General features: G+C 41.3%; 1 protein-coding gene across 2 annotated transcripts in view; it reads right to left on the bottom strand.

Moving 5' to 3' along the window:
* Nucleotides 1-15,025, bottom strand: part of znf507 (zinc finger protein 507) — a 23,000-nt gene extending 7,975 nt beyond the window's left edge. Inside the window, exons 1-6 of one of the 2 annotated variants that reach the window (XM_074660246.1) lie at nt 14,855-15,025; nt 10,677-12,938; nt 7,152-7,269; nt 6,884-6,992; nt 3,564-3,668; nt 753-887 (exon numbers count right to left, since the gene is read on the bottom strand). In XM_074660246.1, coding sequence (XP_074516347.1) covers nt 753-887; nt 3,564-3,668; nt 6,884-6,992; nt 7,152-7,269; nt 10,677-12,935 — 2,726 coding nt within the window. In that variant the 5' untranslated portion in view covers nt 12,936-12,938; nt 14,855-15,025. Of the gene's footprint in view, nt 1-360; nt 888-3,563; nt 3,669-6,883; nt 6,993-7,151; nt 7,270-10,676; nt 12,939-14,854 lie in introns of those variants that run through there. The other variant, XM_074660237.1, reaches the window with a different exon arrangement.
* Between the last annotated feature and the right edge of the window lie 1,182 nt (nt 15,026-16,207).

Raw genomic sequence — 16,207 nt, 5'->3', positions numbered from 1 at the left:
CGACTAACATAAAATATTTTATTTAAAAGGGTTAGTTTTTACACGAGCAAATGTTTTTTTAATCATTTTTTATTACCAGTGTGTGAACAGGTTGTAACCTAACCTAAAAAATGAAACCTTCTGTGACTTCCTGGGTTTCCTCTATCAGCCTGTAGACCGCTTTTAATGTGAAGAATGGGGGCCCGTTTTTCCTGGAAAATCCAACGGATGTCATGTCATGCACGCTCACGTGCAACCGTAGCCAACGTTCGGTTAGAAATGTAGCCTGCTAACGCCAATAAATGACCAGCCCCCACCACAACTCCAACACAAACTCCACAGAAGTACAAAAAAAACAAAGTGGAGCCGTTGTGGCAAAACAGGAATGTGACCGACGTCGGGCGAAACGTGGACGCTGGAAGTGAGTGGAGAAGCAAGAGAGAGAGAGAGAGCGGCATCGACTGTGTGAGAAAACAAGTGAGATGGTGGAGCAGGAGAGAGTTAGTTTGGCTTTGAGAGTATCAAGTGAGTGTTCAGTGGAAGTTGCAGTTTGTGCAGAAATAAATGCTGCAGCTCCTCCAGAAGCCATTTAAGGCTTCATGCGCCACTGAGCAACTTTCATAAGAATGAACGGGAGCCCGCCTCCAACGCTGTATCCAGTTCTCTTAATACATCCATGCCTATGGCGTACCGTAGATATTTGAAAGTACAGAAATGAAACCTGAGAGGAAGTCAAAGTACAGATAGCGCTGTGCTTGAGTTCATGCGTTTACCGGCTGCTCTGGGAGATGGCCTCGTTAATGGCTTTGTTAACTTGCTCGTAGTTGTAGTTCTGGTCTCCGGCGTGCTTCCACATGTGGGATTTGAGTGACGGCGGATGACTGCACACATAGCCACACAGAGAGCACCTGGAAGAGAGAGGGGGATGGATGGGGGGTACAGAGGAGAGAAGATGAGCAACAGAGTGAGAGAGGATCAAGTCCAAGTTGATTTAATATGCGTACTGACGTTCGACTAATCCTTCTTCTACTTTCTATCAAGAGGAATCATCCTGACTCGAGACTCCACAGGGGATACTGAGCCTGAGAGAGTGGAGCGAGGAAATAGGATTTACAGTGCACTAGTGAAGTCATCTCACAAAATTAAAAGAATTATGGATCACGTCTTTATGAACTATTCAAATTCTTGAAGTTCCTTTCATTTAGGATAAAGAACACACGAACTGGACGAGATCTTGTGACAACAGGTTCATCATAAAGCAGCCAGTGCTGATGTGCATATTTAAAACATCGCACGAGGCTGGTGTGTGATGCTGCTACGATGTTTTCCAAGTCATGAAAATCTCATGAGTATGAATCAGCATCTCTGTGATTTGGGGTCATATCGGGTTTTTCTGCATATTTTTTCTGCCTCTTTCCCCGTCGAGAATTATGGAGGCTGCGTTGGCAATTATGAATGAAAGTTTTGCAAGGAGAATACAAATTAGAAAACAGACCCTGCATTACATATTGAGTTTGAAGGGGGGGATGGAAATATACTGTTAGTTGCATTATGGGAAGTGTAGGATCCAGTGTTTTTTAAGCTCATCCCATATTAGGTTTTTTCACACCCAACAAACTGTGATGTGTTTACATTAGGGCTGTCGATCCATTAAAATATTGAATCGTGATTAATCACAATATAGGGCTGCACGGTGGTGCAGTGGTTAGCACTGGCGCCTCACAGCTAGAGGGTTGCAGGTTCGAATCCGGCTTGGGACCCTTCTGTGTGGAGTTTGCATGTTCTCCCCGTGTGAGCGTGGGTTTTCTCCGGGTACTCCGGTTTCCTCCCACAGTCCAAAGACATGCAGGTTAGGTTAATTGTGGACTCTAGAATTGCCCGTAGGTGTGAGTGTGAGCGTGAATGGTTGTCTGTCTCTATGTGTCAGCCCTGCGATGGACTGGCGACCTGTCCAGGGTGTACCCTGCCTTCGCCCAATGTCGGCTGGGATCGGCTCCAGCCCCCCCGCGACCCCTAACGGGATAAGCGGTTGCAGATGGATGGATGGATGGATTAATCACAATTTTTGTATCTGTTCAAAATGTACCTTAAAGAGAGCTTTGTCAAATATGTAATACTCTTATCAACATGGGAGTGGGCAAATATGCTTGCTTTATGCAAATGCATGTATATATGTATTATTGGAAATAAATTTAACAACACAAAACAATTAAATATTGTCCAGAAACCCTCACAGGTACTGCATTTAGTATAAAACAATATGCTCAAATCATAACATGGCAAACTGCAGCCCAACAGGCAACAACAGCTGTCAGTGTGTTGACTTGACTATGACTTGCCCCCAAACTGCATGTGATTATCATGAAGTGGGCATGTCTGTAAAAGGGGAGACTCGTGGGTACCCATAGAACCCATTTTCATTCACGTACCTTGTGGTCAGAGGTCAAGAGACCCCTTTGAAAATGACCATGCCAAAATGTAGCTTAATTTTGGAGCATTATTTATTTAAGCCTCTTTCCTACCGATGGATTCATTAGGTTTTTCTAGTTTCATATAATACCAGTATCTTCACTCTAGCTTTAAAACTGAGCCCGCTACAACCTAAAAATCACAAGTTGCGTTAAAGAAATTAGTGGCGTTAAAACGAATTTGCATTAACACGTTATTATTGTGTTAACTTTGACAGCCCTAGTTTACATGTTTGGTCTGGTTCCTTTGGGCTGGTGTTAAAGCTGTCAACCAAACTCTGGTGCAGACCAAACAACCAAACCCGGACCCGCCTTTTACAGGTGGTCCAAACAAACACTGCTTTCTTACCACTAACGTACCACACCAAAGAAGACCGACTGGGACAGTGTGATTGTAGATATGTGATTTTAGCATGAATTCAAAAGCTAAACTACTAATAAATCCCATCAGCTGGTATCAGCAGGTAGCACATATGTGTCAGCATGTAACTGCAGGGACTCCCCCCCCCCCCCCCCGATACATCAGAAAGTGAAAAGGAGTTAAAACACCTACCCTTGTGTCACACTCTTAATATTTTTGCAGTTCATTAAAAAGTGAGTGAAACACAGCGATAGCTATCATTTTGTTATTTATTAACCGTAAAATAAATATTAATTAAGATTAATTAACTCTCAATTTACCATTTATAAATGATGGTGATTATAAAGTGTTACCGAACGGCATTGACTGTCATTCCTACTGTATGAAAACCAGGGCACTCCAGCCTCGCAGGTACTGATGACGGGAGAATACAGAACAAGCATTCAGTGAAGTGGAAATCTGCAATCAGTGCCTCGCTCAAGGTTGAGGATATTTAACATTTCAAGGAGGAGAGCGTATTCACTCCTATTCACGTTCTCCACCCACCAGCCACTAACCTTGCAATCAGAAGCCCATTTCTCAACTCTCCAGTCTGTTGACACCAGGATAGACACACACAGGTTCAGACCTACATAGACTGTGATAACCCTAGCTTCTTTATGGCCAGCTACAGCGCTCCATTCTCACCTCAGAGGTCCAGCATCATTCCTATCATTCACTCTCTGTGGTGGACTTGTGTTTGAGGTTTTTCTCACCTGTACTGCTCCAGCAGCTGCACGGCCTGGTGCTCCTGAGGGTGCCTCCTCATGTGGCTCTTTAAACTGTTCATGTTGGTGGTGGCAAAATCACAGCTACAGCACCTGGGAGAGAGAGAGAGAGAGGAGAGAAGAGAGAGAGAGAGAGAGCGAGAGAGCGAGAGAGCGAGAGAGCGAGAGAGAGAGAGAGAGAGAGAGAGAGAGAGAGAGAACATTGGAGATAGAGCGTCTTAGTTAAACACGCTTGCCATTTGAGGTCATCGTTTTGCTGCTCTACACTTGTAGCCTGAAGGGAGATAAGGGATTTACAGCAAAACAGAGAGGAAATTGCCACTTAAAGAAAAATAAATAGATCACAATATTTTCTACTTTGTTGCACTTTGGATGTTGCGGTTGGAAGATGAAACTGGCTTTTTAGTTGCTTCCAGGCAAATACTTTACAAGAACTGCAGACGGAGGCTACACTCGACTCACGGCCACTTGCACTGCATTAAAATAAAAGGCAGACAACACAAAGAGTCGCTCTTGATCATCTGAGGTTTACTGGGGCTAGAATATTTAAAAAGACAGATTTGACCAACCAAGAACAATTTATGAGGAAAAAAAAACAAAAGTCTAAAAGCACATTGTTTCAATAGAGTAGTTGTTTTAGATAGATTAAATGAGATTATGCAAATATAAAAACAGAAATATGTTATAATTTGTGTTTTATTATTACCTTTTTATCATTTTATTTTCATGCATATTGTTAACAAGTTACATATTTTTAGTCTCTATCATAGCTTTACTATGACAATTCTACAATAGGTGGGCTGATATAACCATAGATAGATATGTGTAGATGGATCGTACGTCAACGTTGCCGCCATATTGGGGCGGTCAGGACTGGCCTGTAAACACATACAAGTGAACATGGGAGGTGCCGTTTTTCTGGATAAAAGCATTAATAACGTTTACATTTATCAACCGAATTCAAGGAGTTGTTTTTCTATGTGGAGTCCTGTAGGTTAAATTCCCCCACAAATAAAACGTTTGGTGAAAAACGGTTCAGTAACGTTACTGCTTCTGGTTCATGGATCAGCGGCCGGTCTGTCTGTTGATATGGCATTAAAAAGTTGTACTCTCATAAAACATTTTCCCTTTAAGAATTTTTCACATCATCGACATTACAGTTTAAGTTACATCTTTACAAAACATTTGCATCCGTAGTTCATCAGATAAGAGCTAGCTCAATGCTAATGTTAGCTTATAGACCATAATAGTGTGTTTAAAACTTGAAATTCATGCTATGCGTCTAATATCGCAAACAAATAAAGCTGATGTCATGTCTTGGGTTTTGGAACAGTAACGTTAACTCTCAGCAAAATGAATTATTTTCCACCACGTTAAGTAATTCAGTTCAAGCAGTTCCAACTTCTGCGCCTCGTTGTCCTTCTGTGTTCTGCATTTTACAATGAAGAATTTAATTTGTTTTAAAACTATTATCTTTGTAATTTAAAATGCAAAAATATACCTAATGATAGCCTAACAATGAAGCCTATTTATATAGCACTAAAACCAGGGAGAAGCAGTGAGGGTGCCATGTGAGAAAGTGTGACAGTGGCTACACAGTGAGATCACTACCGAGCATGTACTGCCATCTAATGGACCTTTCTGAAATGACAAGTACAGCTCAGGCACTTGCATGAGAGCCAGCACATAAAAACTCACATTGCCTGAAATAGGAAGTGAACACTGAAAATGCAACTTTCACTGACCACTACTACACAGGACACCACAGAAATACAGGAATTACAATGAAGTCTGAATATTCTATTCACTCAAAGCTAGTGGCAGCCGCACATTTTATTCAAGTCTTACTTCTAATATGTAGAAAGAAACCCATAAAAGATTGCAAATCTCTGAAACTGATGCAAAGATTATAGTCTAAAGGCAGGATAATGTCCGCAAAAAGAATGAACACAGAAGTCTGTAAAGTTCATATCCAATTTTGCAACAGATAAGAAATATGCAATCAGTCTCCAAAAATACAGATTGGTGTCTACTTTATTAATGTCACTGTCGTTACAGCTAGGCCTAAATGTCATGTGTGATTTCTGCCACTATCATTAACATATTCAATCAATAAAACACAGTTTAACTAAAACAAACAAATGTTTGTTTTAGAAAACTAACAAAATCCCCAACTTCTAAAGTAGGTAAGTATATAGGGTAAGTATTATATCAACAGTACATGAAGCCCAAGTTTAAGAATATTATTAAGTCAAATAAATAGTTAATTAATTAAAGGTATTTGCAAACTGTCTTGTGTGTGTTTTTAAATAGTTTTACTTTGATTATTATGAAGATCAATTTTATCACAAATACATTTCATATTGAAACAAACTGCTGACGACCAGAAACTGAATTCAGTCATGCTCATCAGTCAAACAAGCTGGTGTTGAAACGGCACCAGTTTCAATTTATGAAGCATGTGCACTTAAATAAATTATTCATTATGCTTGCATACTTTTTACGTGGTTACTCCATAAATTACAGAGTTTAATTATCTTTCACCCAACCAGAATCTGATTCTAAACAGCTGTGCATGGATGGATGACTTAACTTTAAGGTTGATTTCTGATAGCACCGACCCAAACCTCAGCTCCAAATAAGGAACACTGCTCCACCTGGGCGTCTCCTCAGATGTGTGATTGACGTCATTAGTCTAGTTAGTGTTGACAGAAGGTGGACAGTGCAGGACTATTAAATGTGAAACATGTTGAGGGCTCATCCGGTCTAATATCCACTTTATGGCTGTGACTGAGATTCCTCTGTTACCTTTACACTGTTTGTGTAAAGATCGGAATTGCAGTACTTTTTACTTTCCCATGTTACTGTGTGCTTCCTGTCAGCATATGACATTCACATATACTGTGACAGGACATTGATTTAATATCACATCTAAATGAAATGCTCAAACCATCCTGGCGTCTGGACTTACGTTAGAAGAATCATAAAAATCACTGATGATTTTTACTAATTTGATGTTTTCAGTAATATCAAATGCTTTGCACAGCATCACATCACTATCACATGCATTCCTACCTATAGATATAAATTAAGTTTCCTATAGTTTTTATTATTAAAACAAAATTGCAATGAACCCAAATCCTACACCAGTTGCTCCTAGCTGCTGCAAGAATCACCTTTAGTTTAAGTTCAGACATTTCAAGACTTCATTCAGGACCTGTGGACAGTTCATTACTCTAGATTGGTGGTATGAGTACATGCTTTTAGGTGATAGTGGGGCATTGCAAGGTATTTTTTTAACAACTCACCGATAAGGCTTGTCAGAGTTATGAATCCGACGGTGGTTCCTCACTCCAACGTACGTCGAGCTGGTGTAGTCGCACACGTCGCACTTGTACATCTTCTGCATACCACATTCTGTAATAGACGACAAATGAAAACATATCTACAACTTTCTCAAAATGCAATACATGGCAACAGAAGAGATCTGCTCTGAGGAGTGTTAGCTAGTAAATACATAGTAACAATCTCTGTTCCCATCTTAACACATAATGAGGCCATAAAACCACGTCTTACCTTCATCCGTTACCCGCTCAGCTTCCTCCACCATGGCCACGGTTTCAGTGACTGGAGTGAGGGCTGCCATGTCATCACTGAAGCTGTGGTGCTCCTTTTCATGAGTTCTTAACTGACTCTAAGTGAGGAAAACACACACCATCAGATTTATACACAAAGAAATGACAATACATACAGTTGACATTCAAAACAGATTTTCAAATATACGTTTTTACCAACTTGGAACCAGCTAGCAAAACAGCCAAATTTGATAATTGATAAATTTCTAATTTGATTTAATGAAAATGTATGAGGCTGCTCATTTTAGACAAGGTACAATAAATACATAGAAATTCTGAGGTTGCATAATGGTTCACCAATTTATTTAAAGTGGTCATTTGTGGCCTCTATGGAATAGAAAATACATTTAAAGGCACCGTAGATATGGAGGTATTGACAAAAAGATGAGAAACGTATTGTCCTCTATTGGAATATTCTCTGACAAATGCTGTTTTGCACTAGTCAGTCTCAACAAAATATCTAAACTGTGGACCTGCAGTGATCTTCACTGATGCACCCTGCTGGTTTAAAGCAGGAGGAGGCAGTTTATTTTTGGTGTTATTGGGCAAAAATTCCTTAATAACTTTTCAGCATGTTGTAATTCAAGTGGTGCCCCAGGGTAGGCAGTTTTCTGGAAAAGTCAAAAACATGCCTGAATTTGAAACTACAGCCCTCATCCTGCAGCTCTCCTCTCTCTGTCCTAAGCCCCTCCCACCAGACGAGCACAGACACAAGCTTCATACAGTAACCTGAAGGAGTACTAGTCGTTCATTTCAAACATCATCCCAATGCTGTTAAATAGTGACAATTCTATGAGAATTACCCTCCTGTTTTCTTTGCAAACTTTTGGCCCTGTAAAGCAATTTGGGATGACATATTGTAATTCGAGGCTCTAGCAAGCTGCAATATCAGTGAAGCGCTTTAGAGATGGAGAGAAAGTGTTGCTAATATAATAATATATAATAGTCTGGCCTTCTGCTCCGAAGCGGTGAGCTCCGTTCTCTCTATACATCCATGGTGAGCTCACGCAGAACGCAAAACTGTATGGAGAGATGGACAGAAATGATGCTTTCCCTGAGGTACTGCCATAGCTACCGTAGCCATGTGGCTAGCCACAGCCATGAGCAGAAGGCTATTAGCTAAACCATTAGCAACATTTTCTCTCCATCTCTTCGCCTATATTGCCAGACTCTCTTTTTGATAAGTCCGTGTTCCTTTTTTGGGTTGCTTTGCAGTGGCAGTTGTTGCTAATGCTGGAATATCAACTTTTCCTGCAGGATGTTCCGCTGTTGAATCAGGCTTTCACCATCTGAAGGGACGTGCACACACATCTGTATTTCTAGAACAGCTAATAGGAACGCTCTCTCTCTGACATGACCTGTGATTGACCAAAGTCTCCTGTCATGACCTAGATTTTTTTTTAGCCTGAAAACAGAGCTATGATGAGATGTCGAACTCTCCCAGTACACTTGAATTACAACATGCTGAAAGGTTATCATGGATTTTTTGCCCAATGATGCCAACAATACACTGCCTACTCCTTTTTTAAGAGACCAACCTTCACGATTACAACAACTTTCTGAGCCTAACTCCCAAAGCTGTGGAATAATGTGATGAACTTGTTGAATGATGAATAATCTCGGCTGCATATGTGCGCTGGAGTTCCATGATAGCAACGGGATCAATACGTTTCCTCCTTTGCCTGTATCATCAACCCGAGGCACAGATGCAGGAGGTAATTTAACTTATCTCTTTAGGCCTCAACTCATCTTTAGTGTTTGGGTTGCTGAGAAATAAACACAGATGTTGACAGGAGAGAAGTCTCATAGCAAATATAACCTTAGTGTTTGAGGACGATGAAACGCTCACACATGCTGACATCTGCCTCCAGATGTACGTAGGTGCATGTGTTTGTGATGGTGGGAGCAATGTATACCTCTTTATCAGCCACTTATAATCACTTTACCCATAAAATAGTGAAAAATTACCAGGATAATTTCAACGTAACACATTCAAACTGCTTCGTTCATTCCACCAAAAGTCTCATTATCCAGTTTACTGTCATGTATGAAAAAGAACAGCATCACATTCTCAACCGGAGAATTTTTTTGGCATTTTAACTTGGAAAATAAACTTTCTGTGAAATGTGTTTTTACAAAAAAATAATGAGGACATGGACAAAAGTGACAATTAGAACTGTAGGAGTCCAGTAGTTGGAAACTGTTACACAGTGGTGCGAGTGAGCCGGAGGGAACAAAGTGGTGGACTTCCACATTTACTGGCAAATACATAAACAATGTCTCTGTACAGAATGTGGCTCAGCATGGCCTGCATCTCTGTCTAACCTACCATGATGAAGACCCGAGAGGTTAGTTCAGACTACAGCACCAGCTACCTCAACATTACAATATACTGCACACTTTAACCCTTGCGCCTCACTTTAAATAAGTTGCTCTAATGTTCTTGTTTGTTTTTTCACAGTGCAGCAGATTTAAGCTGCAGTCACACACATTGTTGTTTTTAATTTACTTGATAGTGGAGATATTTATTTCTCTACACAGTTCTTGCACTTTTATTTAAAATATTCACTTTGAAAACCTTCTGAAGGGGTTGTCAATTTGCCGTCGCACTCCTCTGTGAAATTCTCTTATTACTTTTGAACTCATGTATAAAAATCGATTAGTGATTTGTTCAAATGTTTCAAAACATTCAAATGAGTTACCATAGCAATTTGCACTCCTACATCTGTTTGTATGTGAAGCTTACTTAACCTACAGACTGTTCAAATAAATTGCTTTGGAATACATTTACATTTAATGCAAAATTGCAATGCAATGCAAATTTGATGCAAAAAGAGCTCCGATCATGGGATTATAGACGTTTCTGCAGATATACAAATTCAGGTATGGGAACGGAACTGAAAAAAAGTTTAATCGGTGCATCTCTACTTTAAATGCCAGTTTGTTTACATGATACTACTGTTTTTTTAAAAAAATATTTTAAATGCCATAGAAACAATTAATGCCAACGATTAGAAACAACTTTGGTATTGGTGCATGCATCAAACACTGCAGTGCTCCATAATACAGCAGCTATGCCCCTAGTGGACACCAGGAAAATAGCAGGTATTTGCAAATATGACAAAAACTAAAATTTTGAAGTCAGGGCTCTAGATTGAAAGCCTGGTATAATAGAATGCATGTTTTATGCTGTAATGGCCGTAGTATCAAAAATTGATGTTTTAATAGGTCTCAATGGGGACATTTTTGTCCTTAAGGGTCTGAGTGTCTGTATATTAGTTACACAGTTTATTATAGACTTATTATAGCTCAAGTTGAATCAAACCCTTGCCAGAATGTATAGCGTATGCATTAACACAGCCAAAATTAAAAAGCCAAAAATGTCCCTAGTGAGGCCCAAGGATTAAATAATCTCATATAAATGAACAGGATTGAATGCTGCATGTGAGCGTTGGCGTCTCCTCACCTTGTAGTGGAAGGCGTCTGGACACTGCTTGCACTGGTACATCCTGGTCTTACAGTGGTGGATCATATGGCTCTCCAGGTCCTTACTGTCCGAGGCGATGTGCTCACAGATTGGACACTGATACGGCTGTCTCTGCCTGTGCACCCGTAGGTGCTGTTTAATGTAGCCCTTATTGCCGCTGCTGTAGCGACAAAGGCGGCACCGGTATGGTCTTTCACTGCCGGGGATGTAGTCCACCAGACCGCCATCGGGAGAGGCGACCAACCCGTCCATTCCGTTCCCTGTGACCACGCCGGCCACGGCTCCGTTTTGGAACTGCGCGTTGTCTTGGAGCTCTTTTAATATATCCTCATCTGAGGCGTTCTGGTCCGAGCGCTCTCTGAGTCTTTCGATGACGGTGAGCAGCGACAGGCTGATGCCTGCTTTGGTTGCAGGGCCCTCCTCGTCTCCCTCCCCCAGGCACAGGGACCCCAGATCTTCCTCTCTGCCCTCGCCGTGAAGCTCCAAGTCCAACAGAGCCGCTGTCGTCTCTACGCCAGAAGCCGTCTGTCCAGCTGTAGTCACCTCTATGAGTTTCTGGCCCGTGTCTGGGCTCTGTGCCTGGGCTGCGATTGTCTTCAGACATACCCTGGTGCTGGCAGTGGGGAGTTCGGAGGTCCTCATAGGCATCGCTACCAGGACCTCAGCCGCCAGAGAGTGCAGGCGGAGAGACTCAGAATGTGTCCTCTTGCGACCAGCCGGGGGAATGTTCTCATCACGCGGAGAGTCGCTACCCACAGAGGGTTTAATTTCAGCTCCTAAAGGCTGGCTGTCAGGGGCCACCTCATCCTTTACAGGTACCACATGATCCCGCTCTTTCTCCTCTGCATCCAGTAAGCTCTTGTCCCCGTCCACGTCTGGGCTGAGAAGAAGTGGGTTAGTCGCCATGACTGAATCCTCAGCTGACGGAAGGCGCTCCACAATCACGTTGATGTGGCCGGCACTGTTGGGACTGCTGTTGATGATCTTCTGAGCTGATGACAGTAAGCTGTCCGCGATGGAAGCGTTATCAATCTCCGCCTCAGACTCTGCCTCCGTCGTCACCTGCACCTCCACCATGGGCACCTCGGAGGTCAGGTCTTTGATGGGGTACACGCTTTCCTCCTCTTCTGTCTTTAGACTTTCACTGAGATCGGAAACCGGATGATTCAGCACGTCCCGTTTGTTCTCAACATCCACTGGCATGCAGAGCTGGAGCTTGAAGGGCAGCTTTTGCATGCTTTTATCTTGAAGAACAGGTGAAAGAACAACTACTTCCTCTGTGGTTGCAGCAGTGTTCGCTGCAGCCTGGACGTCTCTCCTCGGGGTCGCCCCGTCTTCATCCTCGAAGATGGGGTAAGAGCAGTCGACCAGGCCAGCGTGCTTCCAGGCGTGGGTCTTGAGCATTCGCTGCTGGCTACACACGTAGCTGCAGATCAGGCAGCGGTACAATCCATACTCCTCATAGCTATACCATTTCTTCTTCTGTGGTAGCTCCAACGAGCTTTTAATCACCTCGGTTCCTATGCTGCCACCGCTCCCAGTCCATTCCCCATCCTGCTTACTTAAAACCTCTTCCTTGCATTTACCAAAGTGCAGCCTGACGTGTTCCTCCAGCTGCCCCTGGTCTCTGGAGGTGAAGCGACACTCGGAGCACATGAGGATGAGGTCACTGTGCTGCTCGTTGTGTTGCTTCAGGTGCTCTTTCAGCAGGGGCAGCGTCTGGGAGAGATAGGGGCACAGGCTGCACTGATAGCACGTCACTGTCCGCCTGTGGTCGCCGCTGTTGGGGTTGTCAGCTACCTCCGTGACCCTTGAGGCAATGTTGTTGTCGTTACCGTCACCTGACACGGGTGAAGAAAGAGCGGCTCCAGCCGTGCTGCCATCTAATCGCACCTCCTCTGCGCTCTCCTGCCCTTTACAGTTCCTCTTAATTTTCTTTATGGGAGAGCCTCCTCTGCTCCCCCTCGTCCCCTCCTCACCTCCTCCTCCTCCCCTTTTCTGTCCCGCCAAGGAGCAGCGTCGCTGGGGCCGCTTCTCCACGATTTTGCTGAGCTTCTCAATGACCTGGATGAGAGAATCTGCAGCTTGTTTTTGCTGAAAACTGTGGGAGGCGTCGTCCTCTGCCTCTGGCTGGGTTCGGGTTTGAGAGAGGGATCCCAGTGCTGACGGAGTGGAGGAGGAAGAGGAGGCAGTGGAGGAGTGTGTGATGAGAACAGCTACATTGCTGATCTCCTCCATGACCTGGCAGACAGCAGGGAACAAAGAGAAACTGGTTGGTGCTATATGAAATTAAAAAAATACAACTTTTATCAAAATGTTAGGGGGACACTTATTATGGACGACGGAACCTGCAAAAATAAATAAATAATATAAAAATGACTCAATAAAAAAATAAATATGGCATTAAATATAGCAAAAATAATATTAAAAATAAACATATATACAGTATATATATATATACATATATATATATACACACATATATACATGCCTTAGATTATCATTTTGCTTTTACATTTACTTGAGTGATTTCCCGTTTCTCCCCCCATTACTGAAGGAACCTGAGATCAAATATTTTCATTGCCAATGACTGCTTTGCTGGAATTGACAAACGACAAATAAAGAACCTTGAACCTTGAACAGCGAACATGAGTACAAGCAATTGAAAAATACGGCTAGAGTGTAACAGTGACCTCTGGGTTCATCAGTTAAATGGGGACATTGTCTAACTGTTACCTCAAGAAAACTATTTACATGTGTAGTGAAGGGATTGGCTATTTAGAAGAACAGGGAAGGATCCCAAATGACCATGACAAGCGTGACAGCTTAACTCATTCATGATAAGCCCTCTTGTCACTGCTTGTCAACAGACAGGCTTGCAAACATGTGCAGCACCATGTGCATCTGTTTACAAACTAAGCAATGAGGGAAATGGTCCTAACTCATGCGGTTAAATTCCTTTCATATCTGCAAATACAAAAACTTTCCTCTTTCTGACCGCAAATCACCTTCCTCTTTCTCCTACTTCTGCTTCTGTGTGACTGAATCAAAACAGTGGGATGCACATTAGGAGAAAGGGTTACCATATGCAAGAGTCATTGGCTGTTATCCAGCTAGAAACCGGCCCAGTGGTATTATTAACACTGGAATAAATTCAGTGCAACAATACTGGACTTCTATTAGAAATGTCTAATCCAAGCAACATGGACATGTGCCAAATCAGCAACTCATGGTCAGATAACTTAAAAGTGTGTCAAAGATTAAAAAAAAGCTAGGCCTGCGCCAATGTCTCCCTGATTTGTGTGCCTTAGGGTGTTGTCTGTGTTTTATTTATCTATTTGTTTTGTTTTGTTTTCACTACTTATGTTCTTTGTATTAACTTGTCTCCATTTTTGTTTGCCCTTAGTATTGTCTATTTTTGTTGATATATATCAAAATGAGGCATGATACACACCCCACAGAAGTCTGTATCACTGACATGCACATGCTTCTTAATAAAACTATTTGAAACAGAAAGCTAAGCCTGCTGTAGTATAGTTTTATTAAGTGCCTGTGGTCAGGGTAGATTCTCTGTAGACAGTCAACAATAATGGACTTCTTCTATTAGAAATGTCTAATCCAAGCAACATGGACATGTGCCAAATAAGCAACTCAGATAACTTAAAGTGTGTCAAAGATAAACCTGCTGTAGTCTATAGTTTTATGAAGTGCCTGTGGTCTGTAGACACCATCATGTGCTCTACAGTCTCAGATGAGCACCTGTTATGTCAGGATCTAAAAATATTTCATCCACTTCCACTCCCTCCCCTGAAGAGTGAAGCTGATCACAGCCTCCCACTGAAACACCACCAGGCTAACTCTGCTAGCTCATGTTATCAGACATGCTACTAGAGCTGCTGCCACACTGAAGACACTTTCACATGAAGGAGAAAGGAAATGTGAGTATTTGGCAGCAGGAGACAGACTCTTAGCTTCTCAGTTAGCTTCACAGCTACTCAAACACACAGAGACAGAGAGAGAGAGAGAGGAGAGGGAGAGACACGAGTCTCACACAGAGCTAGCTTAGTGAACATTTTAAGAGCATGTTAATGATCTTTCAGGTTAATGTGTGAAGGAGAAGCCACGTGGCTGTGTTTTTATAAAGAATATATACTCACTGACACAGAAAAACTCGTCGCTCTTTGTCCTCAACACATAAAACTGCTTTATTTTATTCGTTCAGTCATAAAAAGAAAAGAAGTGGCCTCCCTCTCTCTCTCTCTCTCTCTCTCTCCCACATTGCAAAATGGCGAGGATGGAATATCAGTCACGTGACTTGGAGTTTGGAGTCAGGTGACTAAAAGGCGGACCGGTGATTGGTTATCAGATTTTGCTTTGATGCTGCCTTCAAGTGCTGCTCGTAAAATACCAAACGGTGCTTTCAGGGACATTTTATAATAACTGATATTGTCACTGCAAAGACAAAATTAGAAGGAGGAAATAATGTAACAGGGGGTTATGCTCTACATTATCTCACTATAGATATACATATATATATATAATGGGTTAGATTTGTTCAGCTATATAGTATTCTACTTTTCTTCTCAAAAGTGATAAGTATTTAGTGGGTTTTAGTACAAATATCTCAAATAAGGTGAGTCTCTATTTTATTTTATACATTTTTATATATTATTTAAGAGCAATCCCTAAATCATGTCTACTCTTCAGATCAAATTTTATTATTTATTATTTATTATTATTAAAATAATAATAATCATAATAATAATAATAATAAAGTCTAATGTCTAATTAATTTTATTTATTTATTTATTATATTTTAATCTTGAAGCCGCCAAATCCTACGAAATGCACCTTTAAATCAAAATAGTTAGGCTATGGCAATATCAAATACATGTACCACTTAGAAAAGAAAATGGGGAAATTACAGAAAATGTGTGAGAAACTTCATTGTGAGCAACTCGTATCTTTACATAACTCTTCTAGACTGAATGCAGTTTTACAATGATGAATAAATTACTTTATTGTTGGCAAGAAAAGGTTAATTATTTGTAGTTAACAGGATTTGTGTTAAAGGACAAGTTGATAACAATAAAAGATGCACTGCAAGCAAGCAAGCCACATGGAAATATATACATTATAGCCTATTACATCAAATATGGTGATTAAAAACTCAAAATTAAGCACCAGTAAATCTGTAAATCAATCAAATGTATATATTGTAACCACTTGTTAATACAATATTTTGGCACCCGAAGGAATGCTAACTGCATAACAAAAATCCTTGTTGTCTGTACCCTAGCTTAATCTATTTATATTGCAATTTTCCTACAACCACAGTTTACTAAAACTCAAATTAATGCCTTGTTCCTACTCTCCATCTTATTTATTACACTGACAGATGTGAGAGAATAAAGTACACCGGGAAGCAGAGCAATGTTTGGATGGAAAAAAACGTCCTAAAATTAAAATATTTTGCTTTTATCAAAAATATTTTGAAAAAATGTTGCTTG

The sequence above is a fragment of the Sebastes fasciatus genome, chromosome 2 (assembly GCF_043250625.1).
Source record: "Sebastes fasciatus isolate fSebFas1 chromosome 2, fSebFas1.pri, whole genome shotgun sequence".
In the NCBI taxonomy this organism is placed as follows: Eukaryota; Metazoa; Chordata; class Actinopteri; order Perciformes; family Sebastidae; genus Sebastes; species Sebastes fasciatus.
This window is presented reverse-complemented; position numbering and strand designations above follow the sequence as displayed.